The 19,491-nt window shown below is 41.5% G+C and overlaps 1 protein-coding gene across 2 annotated transcripts; it reads left to right on the forward strand.

The window, feature by feature from the left end:
- Positions 1-13,738: 13,738 nt before the first annotated feature.
- Positions 13,739-17,900, forward strand: LOC139385458 (uncharacterized). Of its 2 annotated transcripts, none has more exons than XM_071130513.1 (7): positions 13,739-13,976; positions 14,888-15,008; positions 15,226-15,401; positions 15,532-15,677; positions 15,803-15,971; positions 16,090-16,202; positions 16,710-17,900. In XM_071130513.1, exons 1-7 carry the CDS (start codon positions 13,916-13,918, stop codon positions 17,667-17,669), a joined length of 1,746 nt encoding a protein of 581 aa, XP_070986614.1. In that variant the 5' UTR covers positions 13,739-13,915; the 3' UTR covers positions 17,670-17,900. The 2 variants fall into 2 exon arrangements, with proteins under 2 accessions (XP_070986614.1, XP_070986615.1); XM_071130514.1 differs by having other exon boundaries at positions 13,799-13,976; positions 15,824-15,971.
- Positions 17,901-19,491: the final 1,591 nt, after the last annotated feature.

A 19,491-nucleotide genomic window follows, 5' to 3' on the forward strand; every position in this document is an offset into this window, starting at 1 on the left:
CAAAAGCAGGCAAGGCCAGCAATACAGGTGATTTGATGGCAGGCTGGCTCCCCTCAGCTATACTTTGATACCAATTGGTGTTGAACGCTCTCACCTTTTCATCTTTTTAATGAAACTGATCTCAGGCAGAGGTCGACCTTCAGTTTTATTTTGCAAAGTGTCAGTGCAGGTTGTCCGGGTGGCCATTTGATTAGCTATTTAGTAGTCTTGTTTAGCAGTCTTATGGCTTGGGGTGGAAGCTGTTCAGGGTCCTGTTGGTTTCAGACTTGGTGCACTGGTACCGCTTTGCCGTGCAGTAGCAGAAAGAACAGTCTATGTCTTGGGTGGCTGGAGTTTGACCATTTTTGGGGCCTTCCTCTTACACCGCCTGGTATAGAGGTCCTGGATGGCAGGGAGCTCGGCCCCAATGATGTAGTGCACAGTACACACAACCAGTGGTGGAAAAAGTACCCAATTGTCATACTTAAGTAAAAGTAAAAATACCTTAAAAGAAAATTGCTCAAGTAAAAGTCACCCAGTAAAATACTACTTGAGTAAAATTCTAAAAGTTTTTGGTTGTAAAATGTACTTAAGTATCAAAAGTAAATGTATAAATAATTAATCATTTGTTATATTAAGCAAAACAGAGGACAATAAATAAAAAAAAAATATATATATATATATATATATATATATATATATATATATATATATATATATGTATGGATAGCCAGGGGCACAGTTCAACACTCAGACATAATTTACAAACAAAGCATTTGTGTTTAGTGAGTCTGCCAGATCAGAGGCAGTAGGGATGACCAGGCATGTTTTCTTGACAAGTGCGTGAATGTCTTGCTAAGCATTCAAAATGTAACGAGTACTTTTGGGTGTCAGAGAAAATGTAAGGAGTAAAAAGCACATTATTTTCTTTAGGAATGTAGTGGAGTATAAGTAAAAGTTGTCAAAAATATAAATAGTAAAGTAAAGTACAGATACCCCAAAAAAACAACTTAAGTAGTACTTAAAAGTATTTTTACTTAAGTACTTTACACCACTGCACACTACCTTCTGTTGCACCTTGCAATCAGATGTCGATCAGTTGCCACACCAAGCAGTGATGTTCCGTTTTAGAACTTTGAGGATCTGAGGGCCCATGCCAAATCTTAGCCAGGATCTAGGTGCAGAGTGAAGCGTTCAGTTCCAGGGTCTTGAGGTTGGTGACGAGCGTGGAGGGGACTATGGTGTTGAGTGCTGGGTTGTAGCAATGAACAGTCTACTTACTTGGTTTTACGTTGTTCAGGTGGGAGATTGCAATAGAGATGGCATCATCTGAAGATCTGTTGTGGCGTTATGCATATCGGAGTGGGTCCAGGTAGGGCTGGGCGGGATACCATATTTTATGATATACTGGTATTGAAGCAGGGACCGATTTGGGTTTTTACTTTACCTTCTACGCAAGTATTTGAATGTTTGGTTTGTTAAATGTGATAAGGCATGTGCAATGTTAATTTTTATAGTTTACTTCTCTACTGGAGTCATCTCTCTCCGCTCTTTCTCTCCGTGAAACTTTCCACAGACCTAGCCACCACCCCCGTCACTCAAGGAGCGCATTTAATGTTCCTCAATCACGAGACACTTGCTTTCAGTCTGCATGGTCAATGCAGCACATGCAACAATGTTGATGACAACAATGCTGTTTCCACTTTGCTTCTTAATATAAATCCACTAGCGTTCTATAATTACACTATTAGTTTGTGTTTCTTACATCAGCAAACAGTTTGTATTTTCTTATCAAGTTGCCCTAAATCTTGTGAGACGCTAATTGTTAGCCGCGAATGCTAATACATGTACTGAGTAAGAGCAATCGTAGCAAGCTAATACAGCCTGATCATAACCAGTGATGGTGTAAACCTAAATCAGCATGTTGTATGTGCAACAAACATTATCTTCTAAATCAACGAGGAGTATGCAAAGCAAGAATATTTGAGCTACATTAAGTAGCTAAGAGAGAACCTTGCAATGTAGCCAACGCTTATATGGTCCCAAAGGAAACACTTCACAACACTTTAGTTCCTACCCCGTAGTGATGGGTTGTTCGCGAACGAGTCGAATCTATTTATAAAAAATATTTTAAAAAATAATCAAAAGATGTAAATAAATAGAATTTACCAATTCAAATAACGAAAAAATAAATAAAATAGTATATGCCTAAAGGCTCAATCCACACACATTCGTTCTGACTGTCTGCTCAGACTAACAGCCTCAACTGTTGTTCATGTCAATCAGACACGCAGTGTCAACCAATGAACCAAAGATGCGTGAGGGAAGGCCGAGCCAACTCACTCACAGTCACACACTTAGCAGCCGAGCAGTGATGCCAATTTAGCAATTGTATTGCTAGATTTAGCAACTTTTCAGAGTACCCTGGCAACTTTTTTTCGAACAGCACCTAGCAACAAATTGATCTACTTTTATAAATGTATTTGGAACTTTTAGCAACTTTTGAAAAGTGACTCAAACGCTAAAATGCACGCATTTTCCCTCTAAATGACACAAAAACGATTTTTTCTGTCACACACCCAGTCACAACACACGTGCCTGGCTGCAAAAGCTCGGCTCGTGCACAGGCAGCAGCAGGCCAGTAGCAATTTCAGCAAATTGAAAATCGTTGTTGGCTGACTGCAGCAGCAGTAGTATGCATTTGGTCTTGAACAGAACTTACAACATCAATCAACATGTCTCAATCAAAATTGTACAGCCAGAAGTACAGAAAATGCCAGATGCCAGATCAATAGCAAAGGCGGTAGTTGAGTTTCTTGAGAAGTGTAAACTTAAAACAAGAGAATCTTCAGGGTATTGGCACTGATAATGCGTCCGTGATAACTGGGGTGCACAACGGGGTGCACATGATTTTAAAGGAAGAATGTGCATTGCCCAATTTGGTACTCATCCGCTGTGTGTGCCAGTCTTTACAATTGGCTGTCTGTGCAGCATCCAAAGAAACCATCCCTAGGAGTGTTGTGTACTTAATCAGGGAAACCCACAACTGGTTTTCCATTTCCCCAAAATGGTGCGAGGCGTACAAAGCAGTGTATGCCACCATTAATTGTGTCCAGAAACCCCTGCAGATCACCAAAGTGTGTGCCACACGTTGGCTATCGATTGTTGCCTGCGGTAACTCGTATATTGAGCCAGTGGGAAGAACTGAACTCCACTTTGAGTTGACCAAGGCCAGTGAACATTGCTACATTGTGGATGTGCTCCACGCCATGTACATGGACATGACCAACTATGTCTACCTGACATTCTTGAAATCAATCCTGTCCGAAGTACAAGTTGCAGTGAAGTCATTTGAGGGAGAGCAAACAGATCCTGTCAAGCTTTTGGACAATCTGGTACACCTCTTAACATCAATTTGCAGCAGAGTAGTCAACCCTATGGCAAAAATTGATGCCCTGAAGGATGCCCTTGATGGACATCTCAGTCCATCACCTACCTTCGGTACCTTTTCGAGAGCACGGTGTACCAACTCAGTCTTGCGCCAGAGGACAAAAAGGTAATTCGGAGACAGTGCATCAACTACATTGTTGCTTTAAGCAAGGAGCTGCAAGCAAGGCTCCCATACAATCGTGAAGCCTTGCGAAACATGGCCTTGTTCAGTGTTAAGGAAACGCTAAAGCACAATAAAGGCTACTGGGATACCAGCCCCAAACAATTGATAAAAAAATTTCCCAATGGAAAAAAACATCCATCTGTTTAGGTGGAACTCAACTGAAAATACAGTTGAGTTTTGGAGTGAAGTCAGTGACTACACGGAATCTTCCGGGTCAAATCCATTTGAAGAACTGTGCAAAGCTGCACTCGCTGCCCTCTCCTTGCCACACTCAAATGCGGAGGTTGAACGGCTGTTCAGCCAAATGAGTGTGGTCAAGTCAAAGTTAAGAAATATAATGTCACTGCACACTCTCCACTCCATACTCCTGGTTCGGTATGGTCTGAAGTTGGCTGGTGATACCTATTACCATTATAAACTACCAAGTGAAGTTCTACAGCAGTTTGGCACCACAGCAGCATACACCTTTTTGGGATAGGGGGCAGCATTTTCACTTTTGGATGAATAGCGTGCCCAGAGTGAACTGCCTCCTACTCTGTCCCAGATGCTAATATATGCATATTATTATTAGTATTGGATAGAAAACACTCTGAAGTTTCTAAAACTGTTTGAATGATGTCTGCGAGTATAACAGAACTCGCATGGCAGGCGAAAACCTGAGAAAAATCCAACCAGGAAGTGGGAAATCTGAGGTTTGTAGTTTTTCAAAGCTTGGCCTACCGAATACACAGTGTCTATGGGGTCAAGTTGCACTTCCTAAGGCTTCCACTAGTCAACTGTCTTTAGAAACCTGTTTCAGGCTTCTGCTATAAAGGAGGGGGGAATGGGAGCTGAATGAGTCATGGGTCTGGCAGAGTGTCTCAGGTTCGTGACGTGCGGTCCAGAAAGAGTTAGCTCTCGTTCCAGTGCTTTTCTTCAGACAATGGAATTCTCCGGTTGGAACCTTATTGATGATTTATGTTAAAAACATCCTAAAGATTGATTTCATACATCGTTTGACTTGTTTTTACGACCTGTAACGGAACCTTTCAAGTTTTTGTCTGGACGTAGTGCTCACGCCTTATGAAGATGGATTACTTGGCTGAACATGCTAACAACAAGTGGCTATTTGGACATAAATTATGGACTTTATGGAACTTTATGGAACAAATCAGTAATTTTTTTGTCGAACTGGGATTCCTGGGAGTGCATTCTGATGAAGATCATCAAAGGTAGGTGAATATTTATAATGTTATTTCTAACTTCTGCTGAATCCAACACGGCAGATATTTCTTTGGCTGGATTGGGCTGTGAGCGCCGTACTCAGTTTATGCTTTTTCCATAAAGTTTTAAAAAAAAATCTGACACAGCGGTTGCATTAAGGCCACTCCATTCTCTACTGCTGGTTCCAGCTCCGTGACATTGCAGTTGGACATTGAAGATGAAGAGGATTTCCTTGCCAATCTATGATTCATCATATTTACAGTACGTATGCAAGGAGTGGACTTTCTGGAACTGGCGGAGACACACAGCTGATGGTGGCAGTGTGTACTGCAGTGTGTGCGAGAACAGTGGCAAAATCTGGAGTAAACCATTGAGCAGCTAGCCAGCCAAGCAGCACAACAACCTGGAGAGAGATGCCTAGCGCATACATCATTATTTGAGTTAAGTTGCTAGTTCAATAAGATAGCATACATACCTTGTTATTAGCCTGTACCTATAATTGTTGATCAGTTAGGTAGCATGTTAACTAACTACCAATACACTGCTTAAAACTATAATTGTTCAGAATGTGTAGGGTTACTAAAGAAAAGAAAATGTAATTGTTCAATAATTCAATGTGTTGTGTTTAAAAATGTGTTGTGTTTATATTACTTTTACGAATAAAAATATATGATAATAAACAAACAAGTCTAAACTAACAAATGTCAAATCATATTTTTCGTCGAGATGGCCAGTCAATTTGAGTAACGTTATTGTGTATTCTACGTACTGACGAAAACAACAGCTGGAAAATGAGTCGGATGCACAGTAACATTTGGATGAATTTTAATAATGTAGACAAAGCACAGTGTAGAATTTGCCTAAAAAAAAATCTCATATAAAGCCGGTTCTATGCACAACCTACAGGCATATGCGAACTGTGCACCCAATTGTGAAGCTAGCTGTAGCGGAGCTTCGAGAAACTAGCAGGCCTGCTAGTGATAGTGGTGGAGCCAGCACCTACACACGTGGAGATGTATCCACTCAGTCAAGTAGGCCTACTCCGCGACCCACAGCAACGCAGTCTTCTATGGACCAGTTTATGCCAAAGTCTATGTCTGTAGCAAAACAAGGCCAAATTGATATTGGATTGGCTAAAATGATTTCCACCATTTGCAGACATTTTCGAATCGTGGAGGACAGAGGTTTATAAAATTAAAGCTATAGTCTAAATCCAATGTACACAATTCCAAGCATGAAAACCCTTTCAAAATCACTTATTCCACAACTGTACGAGAGCACACAGATACGGGAAAGAGTCCAAAAAGCTACTGCAGTTTGTCTTGCCGCTGACTGCTGGACATCAAGGGTAACCACTTCTTACATGTCAGTTACATGTCACTTCATTGAAGATTTTTCGATGTCTAGCTGTCTTCTGGACTGCTTCGAGTTCAGCGACAGACACACCTCAGAGAACTTGGCAGAGGAACTGTTGAGTGGCCAGAGAATGGCAAGTAGATGGAAAAGTGGTCTGTTGTGTTAGCGACAATGCCGCTAACATAACCAAAGCCATGAATGGACCCAACATCCATGTCTTGCCCACACAATCAACCTGATTGTAAGAGATGCTCTGAAGGTGATGAAGCCCGCTGTGGACAAAGTGAAAGCAGCTGTGGAATACTTTCACAGGAGCACAGTAGGTGCTGAAAAACTAAAGTCTACACAACACCAGATGGGAATGCCTGAACTGAGGCCTAAACAAGACTGCACTACAAGGTAGAATTCAACATTTTATATGTTGAAGCGGTTTCTTGACTCAAAGGATGCCATCATCTCTACCCTGGCCATTGTCAATGCACCTGTTGATGCTCTGACCCAAGAGGAATGGGAGGTGGTGGAGGAGGTGTGCAGAGTCCTGGAACCCTTTGAGCAGGTCACCGTGGAGCTCAGTGGAGAGAGGTACAGTAAGCAGTTAGTACTACATCATTATTTAATTCAGTATTATATATGTACAGTGGGGCAAAAAGTATTTAGTCAGCCACCAATTGTGCAAGTTCTCCCACTTAAACAGATGAGAGAGGCCTGTAATTTTCATCATAGGTACACTTCAACTATGACAGACAAAATTATTTAAAAAATCCAGAAAATCACATTGTAGGATTTTGAATGAATTTATTTGCAAATTATGGTGGAAAATAAGTATTTGGTCACCTACAAACAAGCAAGATTTCTGGCTCTCACAGACCTGTAACTTCTTCTTTAAGAGGCTCCTCTGTCCTCCACTCGTTACCTGTATTAATGGCACCTGTTTGAACCTGTTATCAGTATAAAAGACACCTGTCCACAACCTCAAATAGTCACACTCCAAACTCCACTATGGCCAAGACCAAAGAGCTTTCAAAGGACACCAGAAACAAAATTGTAGACCTGCACCAGACTGGGAATACTGAATCTGCAATAGGTAAGCAGCTTGGTTTGAAGAAATCAACTGTGGGAGCAATTTTTAGGAAATGGAAGACATACAAGACCACTGATAATCTCCCTCGATCTGGGGCTCCACGCAAGATCTCACCCCATGTGGTCAAAATGATCACAAGAACGGTGAGCAAAAATCCCAGAACCACACGGGGGGACCTAGTGAATGACCTGCAGAGAGCTGGGACCAAAGTAACAAAGCCTACCATCAGTAACACACTACGCCGCCAGGGACTCAAATCCTGCAGTGCCAGACGTGTCCCCCTGCTTAAGCCAGTACATGTCCAGGCCCGTCTGAAGTTTGCTAGAGAGCATTTGGATGATCCAGAAGAAGATTGGGAGAATGTCATATTGTCAGATGAAACCAAAATATAACTTTTTGGTAAAAACTCAACTCGTCGTGTTTGGAGGACAAAGAATGCTGAGTTGCATCCAAAGAACACCATACCTACTGTGAAGCATGGGGGTGGAAACATCATGCTTTGGGGCTGTTTGTCTGCAAAGGGACCAGGACCACTGATCCGTGTAAAGGAAAGAATGAATGGGGCTATGTATCGTGAGATTTTGAGTGAAAACCTCCTTCCATCAGCAAGGGCATTGAAGATGAAACGTGGCTGGGTCTTTCAGCATGACAATGATCCCAAACACACCGCCCGGGCAACGAAGGAGTGGCTTCGTAAGAAGCATTTCAAGGTCCTGGAGTGTCCTAGCCAGTCTCCAGATCTCAACCCCATAGAAAATCTTTGGAGGGAGTTGAAAGTCTGTGTTGCCCAGCAACAGCCCCAAAACATCACTGCTCTAGAGGAGATCTGCATGGAGGAATGGGCCAAAATACCAGCAACAGTGTGTGAAAACCTTGTGAAGACTTACAGAAAACGTTTGACCTCTGTCATTGACAACAAAGGGTATATAACAAAGTATTGAGAAACTTTTGTTATTGACCAAATACTTATTTTCCACCAAAATTTGCAAATAAATTCATTCAAAATCCTACAATGTGATTTTCTGGATTTTTTCCCCCTCATTTTGTCTGTTATAGTTGAGTGTACCTATGATGAAAATTGCAGGCCTCTCTCATCTTTTTAAGTGGGAGAACTTGCACAATTGGTGGCTGACTAAATACTTTTTGCCCCACTGTATATGAGCAGTAGATGAGAACCTGAACTAATAAGTGACTATTCTCTCCTTTCAGCTATGTGACACCCTCAAAAATGATACTCCTGTGTAAGGGTCTGCAGTGAATCACAGCCAGCCACCAGATAGAAGCAAATGTAACCACAGGACATGTGACAGAGGTGATGGACACCCTATGTTCATCAATGGACAGAAAGTTCCACAGAATGGAATATAATCACATGCTATCATTAACCACTGCACTTGACACCAGGTTTAAGAAGTTATCCTTCAGTGATGCCAGAGCGATTGATGAGGCTCTTAAAATAATAACCTCAGCAACAGGGAGGGACAGCCCCAGCAGTCAGCTGGCTCAGGCACCAGGGCAACAGGAAGAAGAGGGGTCAGATGGAGCAGAAGCACCAGCAGTAGTGCCACAAACGTCTGCTGTTTGGATGCTGTTTGACGAGAGAGCAACTGGTGATGCAGCACGAAGGAATCCGTCAGCAGATGCCATAATGGAGGTCCGATCCTAATTGGGGGAACCCCTCCTCCAAAGATCTGCAGATCCTCTGAGCTGGTGGAAGAACAAGGCCTCTGTCCATCCACGGCTTAATAAAGTCATGACAGGGAGACTCTGCATAGTGGCCACATCCGTTCCCTCTGAGAGGGTCTTCTCAAAAACGGGACAAATAATTACTGAGAGATGAAACCGCATCAGCCCCTCGAAAGTGAGGCAGCTTGCATTTCTGAATGCAAATCTCTCATAAAAGCAAAATATGGTCAGCATTGCTGAGTGCTGCTGGTTATAACATGGCAATAAAGGAGAGAGAGAAAAGAGGGACCAGTTTAATGTTTTAAGTGGGATGCTGCAGTTTTGCACATTGTTATTTATTTTTCTTTGATATGGTGCAATGTTCTATTATTATGTTGTTCAGATTGTATTCCCTAATGGTTAGATTTATATGCACTTTGTTTATATACATTAAAACGTTATACTTTAATAGCATTCTTTTTCATAACAAACTCTCGCAAACTGTTTGACTTGGAAAAATACAAAACATATTTTTTTTAGAGAGCCGTTTGTGAGCCGAAAGAGCCGTCTCTTTTTGGTGAGCTAAGCCAAACGAGCCAGCTCACTGAAAAGAGACGGAATGCCCATCATTACTACCCTGTCACAATAACTCCTCCTTTGCATTTGAATTAATTGTCATCTCAAACAACACTGTATTCAAAGTACCCACTCTATTCTAACTATAAAATTAGAAAAGTAATTATTCTTCCACGATTCCGACAGTTTTGCTCTAATTCGCAAGTCAAATCGCAATTGCAACATTTGGTTAAAAATAAGTCCTAGATTATTTGCCCATATCATGCAGGCCTATGTGGCAGTGTGAAAATTCTAATTTGAGCAGTGGTGTAAAGTACTTAAGTAAAAATACTTTCAAGTACTACTTAAGTCATTTTTTTTGGTATCTGTACTTTGCTATTTTTATTTTTGATAACTTTTACATTCCTAAAGAAAATACTGTACTTTTTACCCCATATATTTTCCCTTGGCACCTAAAATTACTCATTACATTTGGAATACTTAGCAGGACAGGAAAATGGTCCCATTCACGCACTTGTCAAGAGATCATCCCTGGTCATCTTCTATCTCTGATCTGGAGGACTCACTAAACACAAATGCTTTGTTTGTAAATTATGTCTGAGTGTTGGAGTGTGCCCCTGGCTATCTGTAATTAAAAAAAAAAACATTTTTAAATGGTGCCATCTGGTTTGCTAAGGAATTTGAAATGATTTATACTTTTACTTTTACTTTTGATGCTGAAGTACATTTGATCAATTACGTTTACTTTTGGGTGACTTGAACTTTTACTTGAGTCATTTTCTATTAACGTACCTTTACTTTTACTCAAAATGACAATTGGGTACTTTTTCCACCACTGCAATTGAGTGCAGGAAATGCAGAAATTCTAAAAGTGCTGAAATTGGTTTTCGTTGAAGTTGAATTGAACAGTATAAAACCATCAGAATGGAGAAATACTCATTGAAATCACTTAGAATGTATGTGTTGCCACCCTAGGATCACTCACTAGTCATAAAGCAAATGTACAACATTTATTATTCAAAAACTAAAAACAGCATCAAATACCGTCATACCGTCAATTCTTTTTTAAATACAGTGATATAATATTTTGGCCATATTGCCCTGCCCTAGGTCCAGGGTGTCTGGGATGAAGGTGAGTCATGATGTGAGCCATGACCAACCTTTTGAAAGTATTTCATGGCTATAGATGTCAGTGCTACGGGGTGATAGTCATTTAGGCAGGCTACCTTGGCGTTCTTGCGAACGGGGACTATGGTGGTCTGCTTGAAACAAGTTTGCATTACAGACTGGGTCAGGGATAGGTTGAAAATGTCAGTCAAGACACCCACCAGCTGGTCAGCACTTGCTCTGAGTATGTGTACTGGTATTTCATCTGGCCATGCGGCCTTGCATGTTTTACTCACATCGGCTACGGAGATCGAGATCACACAGGATATTGTCAGAGAGAGGATTTACGGTCTGTGTTTTCTCATAATGTACAGAATAGAGAAACTGTTTTCTCAGAATCAAAAACATGACTAGAAAACAGAAGTGATAATGGTTAGCATGTAGAAACTAAACCCCCCTGAAAGGAAGTAAAAGCACAATGGTGTGAAACTAACTCTTATAAGCATTTTGGTGTATGACTCTGCATGCAGCAGTGTTGTTGGGGTGCGGAGTGGATAGGTTTAGGGACAGTTTGGGCCCCTTGAGGGGAGACCGCTCAAAGAGCGGTAGGTGGGTTAGATCAGGTGGGTTAGATCAAACCCAGGCTGATTTTTACTTGTTCAAATGCATCAGGTACAGTTTTAATGCATTCAGGCCCAACTATGTGGACTTAGAGAGAGCGTCATCATCCCAAGTAGCAACTCTCAAATTGCCTTGAATGGAAATGCACAGAGCTGTGGTCATGTTCTTTGTCCTGAGATTCAGGGCCAGAGAGGGCATGACTACCCAAACGGGCTTGATGAGACCCATTTTATGCATAATGGACACACTGCTTCCCTAATATAGGAAACATTTTATTTCATTCATTCCACAACCTCAAATTGATATTGTGTCCTGTGGATATCTATGACGAGTGCCAGTTGACGTAGACTATCCTTTTGAATCACAGCGATCCTTCTGCGTACTTCTGCAGTATTGAGATGGACAGTCATGGAACAGACAGATATATTTCAGAGCTCCTTTCTAAATGAATGATTCTAGTGATTGAGAAAGAAACTGGGTGTGCATTGTTCATGACTAACACTTGCTAAAACAATTTCACATATTTCACAGGAGTTAAACATTGAGACATACTGCAAATATGTATATTTCCATTTGAAACCCTATGTTATGTTACAGTGGTAAAGTAAGACAAGTGAAACACACGCACCTGATCAGATCAATCTGAGCAAATAAATATCTCTGCAATAAGTATCTACAGTTGAATTCAGATGTTTACATACTCCTTAGCCAAATACATTTAAACTCAGTATTCCACAATTCCTGACATTTAATCCTAGTAAAAAGTCTCTATTTTAGGTCAGTTAGGGTCACCACTTTATTTTAAGAATGTGAAATGTCAGAATAAAAGTAGAGGGAATGATTTATTAAAGCTTTTATTTTATTTAATCACATTCCCACTGGGTCAGAAGATTACAAACTCAATTAGTATTTGGTAGCATTGCCTTTAAATAGTTTAACTTGGGTCAAAAGTTTCAGGAAGCCTTCCACAATAAGTTGAGTGAATTTTGGCCCATTTCTCCTGACAGAGCTGGTTTAACTGAGTCAGGTTTCTAAGCCTCCTTGCTCGCACATGCTTTTTCAGTTCTCCCCACACATTTTCTATAGGATTGAGGTCAGGGTGATGGCCACTCCAATACCTAACTTTGTTGTCCTTAAGCCATTTTGCCACAACTTTGGAAGTACGCTTGGGGTCACTGTCCATTTGGAAGACCCATTTGTGACCAAGCTTTAACTTCCTGACTGATGTCTTGAGATGTTGCTTCAATATATCCACATAATTTCTCCGCCTCATGATGCCATCTATTTTGTGTAGTGGACCAGTCCCTCCTGCAGCAAAGCACCCCCACAACATGATGCTGCCACCCCCCGTGCTTCACGGTTGGGATGGTGTTCTTCGGCTTGCCAGCCTCCCCCTTTGTCCTTCGAACATAATGATGGTCATTATGGCCAAACAGTTCTATTTTTGTTTCATCAGACTCAATGACATTTCTCCAAAAAGTACGATCTTTGTCTCCATGGGCATTTGCATACCGTAGTCTGGCTTTTTTATGGAGGTTTTGGAGCAGTGGCTTCTTTCTTGCTGAGCGGACCCTCAGGTTATGTCGATATAGGACTCGGTTTACTGTGGATATAGATACTTTTGTACCTGTTTCCTCCAGCATCTTCACAAGGTCCTTTGCTGTTGTTCTGGGATTGATTTGCACTTTTCGCACTAAAGTACATTCATCTCTAGGAGACAGAACACCTCTCCTTCCTGAGCGGTATGGCGGCTGCGTGGTGTTTATACTGTACTTGTGTACTATTGTTTGTACAGATGAACGTGGTACCTTCAGGCATTTGAAAATTGCTCCCAAGGATGAACCAGGCTTGTGGAGGTCTACAATTGCTTTTCTGAGGTCTAGGCTGATTTTTTTTGACTTTCCCATGATGTCAAGCAAAGAAGCACTGAGTTTGAAGGTAGGCCTTGAAATACATCCACATGTACACCTCCAATTGACTGAAATGATGTCAATTAGCCTATCAGAAGCTTCTAAAGCCATGACATAATTTTCTGGAATTTTCCAAGCTGCTTAAAGGCACAGTCAACTTAGTGTATGTAAACTTCTGACCCACTGGAATTGTGATACATTGAATTAGAAGTGAAATACTCTGTCTGTAAACAATTGTTGGAAAAACTTACTTGTGTCATGAACAAAGTAGATGTCCTAACTGACTTGCCAAAACTATAGTTTGTTTACAAGAAATTTGTGGAGTGGTTGAAAAACTAGTTTTAATGACTCCAACCTAAGTGTATGTAAACCCCCTTGGTCTATGAGGAAAGATGGAAAGTGAAAGGAGGAGGAAGGGAGAGACACATGTGGGTGAAGTATGGGGTGAAGAGTGAGAAGAGGGAAGCGCTATGCTACAGTCAGAACAGGAAGCCCGTTGTCAGCAGAGCGAGAGAGAGAGAGAGAGAAAGAGAGAGAGAGAGAGAGAGAGAGAGAGAGAGAGAGAGAGAGAGAGAGAGGGGTGTGAGGTCATATGGGGAAATAAACACACAGCCTCCTCACACTGTCACACAGATCAAACGGAACTGTGAGAGTCATGTCAACTATTGACTGTAACTGAGTAAAGTCTCCTATATCACAACAGAGGAGTCTAGCTATCCTGTACTATCCTGTACGCCAGAAGTGTGTGGACAATATCTACAGTATGATGCTGATTATCTAAGGATCAGAGAATATATATTGGACATGGATTGGACCTTGTGGATTTCCATTCTTGCCCTCCTGATCACCTCGGACTATGTGTCAGGTAATGAAAGCCTTAATAATTTATTCAAAATGGCTGGTTATTGCTGTTTAGTTCTCACAATAGTCTCTCTAAATGTAAGAACATTATATATACAGCATATGCTGTAAATATAATGTTCTTACATTTAGAGAGACTTGTGAGACTATTCTATATATAAAAATAATGTCTCTACTTTATTTCTTATTGTCATTGACTGTTTTTTTTATTGTTACTTAGTACAAAGAGCACTTAGAAATGTTCATAGTGGCTTAGCTTTCAAAAGTGTTTGAGGTAGCATATTGTACATTTCTCAGTGTGTATGTGCCCTTCCTATCAAAATGGAACACGTTTCAAGACCCACATCGATCTAAAAATGTAATGCCCGTATACATAATAAAATAAACTAAGTGCTGATTGTTATTGATATTTAAATTATTAGTCTATGTTAAACATTTAATCTAGTTAATATGAGTCAACAGAGTAAATATGTGGTTCAGTCGACATCCTATGATATAGTTATAATTTGAGGATGTATCAATAATAACCAGAGACAATTCACAGTGAATAATTGGAATTTGAGCAAATATTGTCATGAGTCAACTGTAAACATTGTGACATTTCGTAGCGAAACTGGTTTAGAAACCCCCTGATGAAACGTAGTCAGTCCCCTTTAGGAAATCCACCAACTACTTCAATCAATCAATCAAATGTTTTTTATAAAGCCCTTTTTAACATCAGCCGATGTCACAAAGTGCTGTACAGAAACCCCGCCTAAAACCCCAAACAGCAAGCAATGCAGATGTAGAAGCACGGTGGCTAGGAAAAACTCCTTACTTATTGATTTTCTGGCTCCCTATGAATTATTTGTACTTTGAAAATCTCAGAAAAATGCAGAGAAATTCTTTAACATTGGAATGTTATAATTGTGACAGGTAAAGACCTACTGAAGCCAGTCAATCTGACGGTGGACATATGGGACGGGGAGGTGACGTTGCTCTGGGACTCCCCTGAAGGGGCCCCGCCACTGGCTCAGTACCAGGTACAGATGGCCAGGTATACCCCACACTAATTACGTCCGCCTAATTCACCCATCCCTTCGTTCTCCGACCTGTCACTTAGCTACCGCACTTAGCTACCGCATCCATTTCAGAGTCCTCCCTGTCCACTCTATCCCCTTTACCCTCTTCAATCATTCTTCCATACCACCCTCTCCTCATCTTTGAAGAAAGTATTCTAATTAATCTAGCTACTTTCACGTGTCTTTCCTCAGGTATGTCAATAGTGATTGGACCAACGTGACCAGCTGTGACAGGACCCAGCTGACATATTGTGACCTGTCCTACCTTATCGGTGACTTTTTCATGGTCTACAAGGTCCGGGTTCGACTGGTCACTGAGAACAGCATCTCCGCATGGTCACGGGGGAAGAGGTTCAACCCCAGAGAAAGTAAGTCAAGTACAGCTAAGTTTTAGTGGCCGAGTTGAATAGGTTTTGCTCATTTCTTTCTAGTTCATAGTGACACAATGCCAAACGCTTGTCCATTACTTACCTTTCTCCACTACCCCTGTTCTCCCAGGTAAACTGCAGCATCCCTCCAGTACACTGTTGGCCACCTCCAGTTCAGTAACAGTCCGTGTTCACAGGAAGCCATTACTAAAAAAGATCTTCCCATTTGGCCTGACTTATACTATCTACCTACAGGGAAGAGGGCAGGACAACAAGGTACTGATCAGACGTGGTTTAAAAGCAGTACGTCTAATGTAATAAAATAAATAATAACGTGTGGTTCATCCAAGTTCATATTCAGGTTAATGTATTGACTGAAATTTTCATGTATTGGCTTGCAGACCGTTGTCATTCAATTGAAGGATGAAGACGACGAGGATAAGGCGGAGTTTCGGTTTACGTCTCTTCATTGGGGACAGGAGTACTGTGTCTGCCTCAAAGTTGCAGGCAACGGAGGACAATTCACCAGTGAGGTCTCCCCTAAACAGTGCCTCCTGCTGCCAGAGCGAGGTAATACAACTCAGACTACACAGCTCTATGTGGCCATATTCCGATATGTCATATACCTAATGTCTACTGTCTTATTAACTAAAATCATTCGGCTAAACACAAGTTCTGTTCTCACCAGAGTGGTATATCCTTGCTGTGGTGTCCTTCTCCACCCTAAGCGTGATGGGGGTCCTGGTCATGCTGGCCCTTTGCTGCTTCCTGAGGCGCCCTGAGAAAATGCCTGTTGCACTGGTATGTTTCTTTGAACAGTTTCACTAATGCAGAACTGACTATGTCAATCACTTCAGAGAAAGGACAAAAACGCTGTATTCTAAAAGTGCAAAACAAGAAGCAACACAACAGGTAGAAGTTTCAGGTTTTATTAATTAGTCCATATGTATGGGATACGCATGGTATACATCGTCCAATAAAATTCTTACTTGCAGGTTCCTTTTCGACAATTAAACAACAATAAGAAATAATACAATATAAGGAGTACGAAAATAAAGTAAATGGCTCAGTAGAGGAAACAAGTGGTGCTCTGTTCTACAACACACATATACATTCATTTCCTGCAACTTCACAGATAGGGAAGCACCAGGCTTTTAAGAAGATTTTATATAAACTCTCTGTTTAACTCTTGATTATCTTAATCAAATCTAAAGGCCTATTCTATTTCCCGTTATTGATCACTTCCTCATTCAAGGAGTTGTTTGTTTATGGATGAATGTTTTCTAATGTTGTCCTCTTTTACCTCAGAAATCCACAGGCAGTGGCTGGCAGCCTCTCTGTGTGGGAGATGTCCCAGTGGAGATCGTCACAGACAAAGGCTGGTTCATGAGCACCGCCAGAACTGATGTCATGGTCTGGTTGGCCGACGAAAGGACTACTCTAGCAGGCAAGGGAGAGCAGGAAGAAGGAGAGGGCAGAAGGACGAGTCTGGGCAGTGGGGATTGCACTAAATCACACATTTCTGGGAATGGAAATGGAAGGAGTCCGGAAAAGCAAGAAGACAGTGGCTGTGGAAGCCTGGGAGCACCAGAGAGTGCCATCAGCAGCAGGAGTGGAACTGGAGAGTCCCCCCTGCTGGATAGGAGGAATAACATAAACATCAGCCTGAAAGAGGACAGTGGGGTGGGGCTGGGCTGCCAGTTAGGGTGTGCTGGGAGTCTACAGGGGGACGACTGTGGAATCTTGCCTGGGATGGTAATGGTCACAGGGGATGGCTACCGGAGCCAGAGTCCCTCTTCGGTGGACTCTCATTTTACTGAAACAGAGCAGAGTTTTCAACAAATCTCATGCGAAACAGTTATGGCTGATCCTGTTTTGGGATACAGGTCAGGTCACATGGCATGTGTTTGTTTAGGGGCAAGACAATGTGTTTGGTGCCAGACAAGAAGACACTGTGAGGGGAGTGTCGGTGGACAGTCTGTAGCCCTGTTTAGTTTGACAGAGGAGCAGCTAAACTGCAGCAGTCTCACAGGAGACATATGTGAGATGGAATCTCCGTGCTCCAGCTATAAAACGAACAATCTCCACATAGAAACGGTGGTGAACTTGGAGGACTCAGTAACCTTTTCCCACCTGCCTACATGCATCGGTGAATCCTTTCCACTCCTGACGGCTTTATCAGAGTTGCCCCCGGCGGAGGGAGGACTGAACTGCAGCGTGAACACTATGCTTCCTTCTCTGGGTGATTTGGAAGTGACATTTGGTTGACATGGTCCACAAACGGAGGACACTGTGTGACACACAGAAGAGTTGGTTTAGCAATGCAGATTGTGGGGAGTCATATGTCTACAAGCCCTTTGTATGCCATTTCAAGTAAACAGTCCTTTTCCTAACTGAAAAAAGAAATCAGCAACCATAATTCTATTTGTAGCTATTTAAATATTTTCGGAGCCTTTTTTGTTACCTTTTGTGAATAAATTACCATGTTTCTTCACTTTAGTTAACTCCGAGGAGTCACTTAAAGCAGTCACTGACATTGTCAACTGTTATTGAACAAAGAAAACTTAGGTTGAGCTTATTTTCAAAACAGCACACAGCTGTTGGCTGCCGCTATTTGGTGGGTCTTTAGAGATTTGAGCAGGAGATGGGAAACCCCCCTTCTGACACCCCTTCACCCATTTCAACTGACAAGAAGCATTTCACCAGAAGTGAAACAAGTGTGGGAGGAAAAAGGAGGGAAACGGTTTTGACTCGGTAGATGGGGCGACAGGGTGGATTATAACAGCATTGCAAAGGTCATCATCATAAAGGATTCTACAAGCTCTCTGTGAAAACAAGTTTTACAAGTTATAATGTTGAGATATTTATCAATGTTGGTCAGACTCATCTGGTGAGTTTTCCACAGAAAATGCTCACATTTGACCACATAACCCCAACTATAGGTAGCTACAGCGTAGAAAAGGGGAGCAACACTGCGTGCACCACAACCCGAGAGATAATTTGATCAATTTACAAAGAAAACAACCATATCTCTTTCTATCGTGAGGTTTATAGGTCAATTATTACTAATAACTGCAGCTACTGAAAGTCAAACAGAATGTCATTTGGATCTAGTCCGCTGACGATAGCTGTGAAAATGTTTTAACTGACTACCCCATATGTGACTGGGTTTTCCTATATTTACTGGCCTTTGGACTTCCCAATCCTGTGTTCATTACACGTTCTACATATTTACACAAATAATGTATTTATGAACTGTGTTCATCTGAAGTCACGTTGTATTTTGTCTTGTGTTCTTTTTCTGAGTAAGGATCTGATAGTTTCTGTTTATTCATCTCAGTATGTAAAGAGCATACATACAGTGGTTGAACGGGGTTAAACATATACACAGTATGTGAATGGGGTTAAACAGACATACAGTGTGTGAACAGGGTTAAACAGACATACAGTGTGTGAACGGGGTTAAACAGATACACAGTATGTGAATGGGGTTAACCAGACATACAGTATGTGAATGGGGTTAAACAGACATACAGTATGTGAATAGGGTTAACCAGACATACAGTGTGTGAATGGGGTTAACCAGACATACAGTGTGTGAACGGGGTTAAACAGATACACAGTATGTGAATGGGGTTAACCAGACATACAGTGGTTGAACGGGGTTAAACAGATACACAGTATGTGAATGGGGTTAACCAGACATACATTATGTGAACGGGGTTAAACAGACATACAGAATGTGAATGGGGTTAAACAGACATACAGTATGTGAATGGGGTTAAACAGACATACAGTATGTGAATGGGGTTAAACAGACATACAGTATGTGAATGGGGTTAAACAGACATACAGTGGTTGAACGGGGTTAAACAGATACACAGTATGTGAATGGGGTTAACCAGACATACAGTATGTGAACGGGGTTAAACAGACATACAGTATGTGAATGGGGTTAAACAGACATACAGTGTGTGAACGGGGTTAAACAGACATACAGAATGTGAATGGGGTTAAACAGACATACAGTATGTGAATGGGGTTAAACAGATACACTGTATGTGAATGGGGTTAAACAGACATACAGTAT

Source organism: Oncorhynchus clarkii, chromosome 27, assembly GCF_045791955.1.
Source record: "Oncorhynchus clarkii lewisi isolate Uvic-CL-2024 chromosome 27, UVic_Ocla_1.0, whole genome shotgun sequence".
Taxonomy (NCBI): Eukaryota; Metazoa; Chordata; class Actinopteri; order Salmoniformes; family Salmonidae; genus Oncorhynchus; species Oncorhynchus clarkii.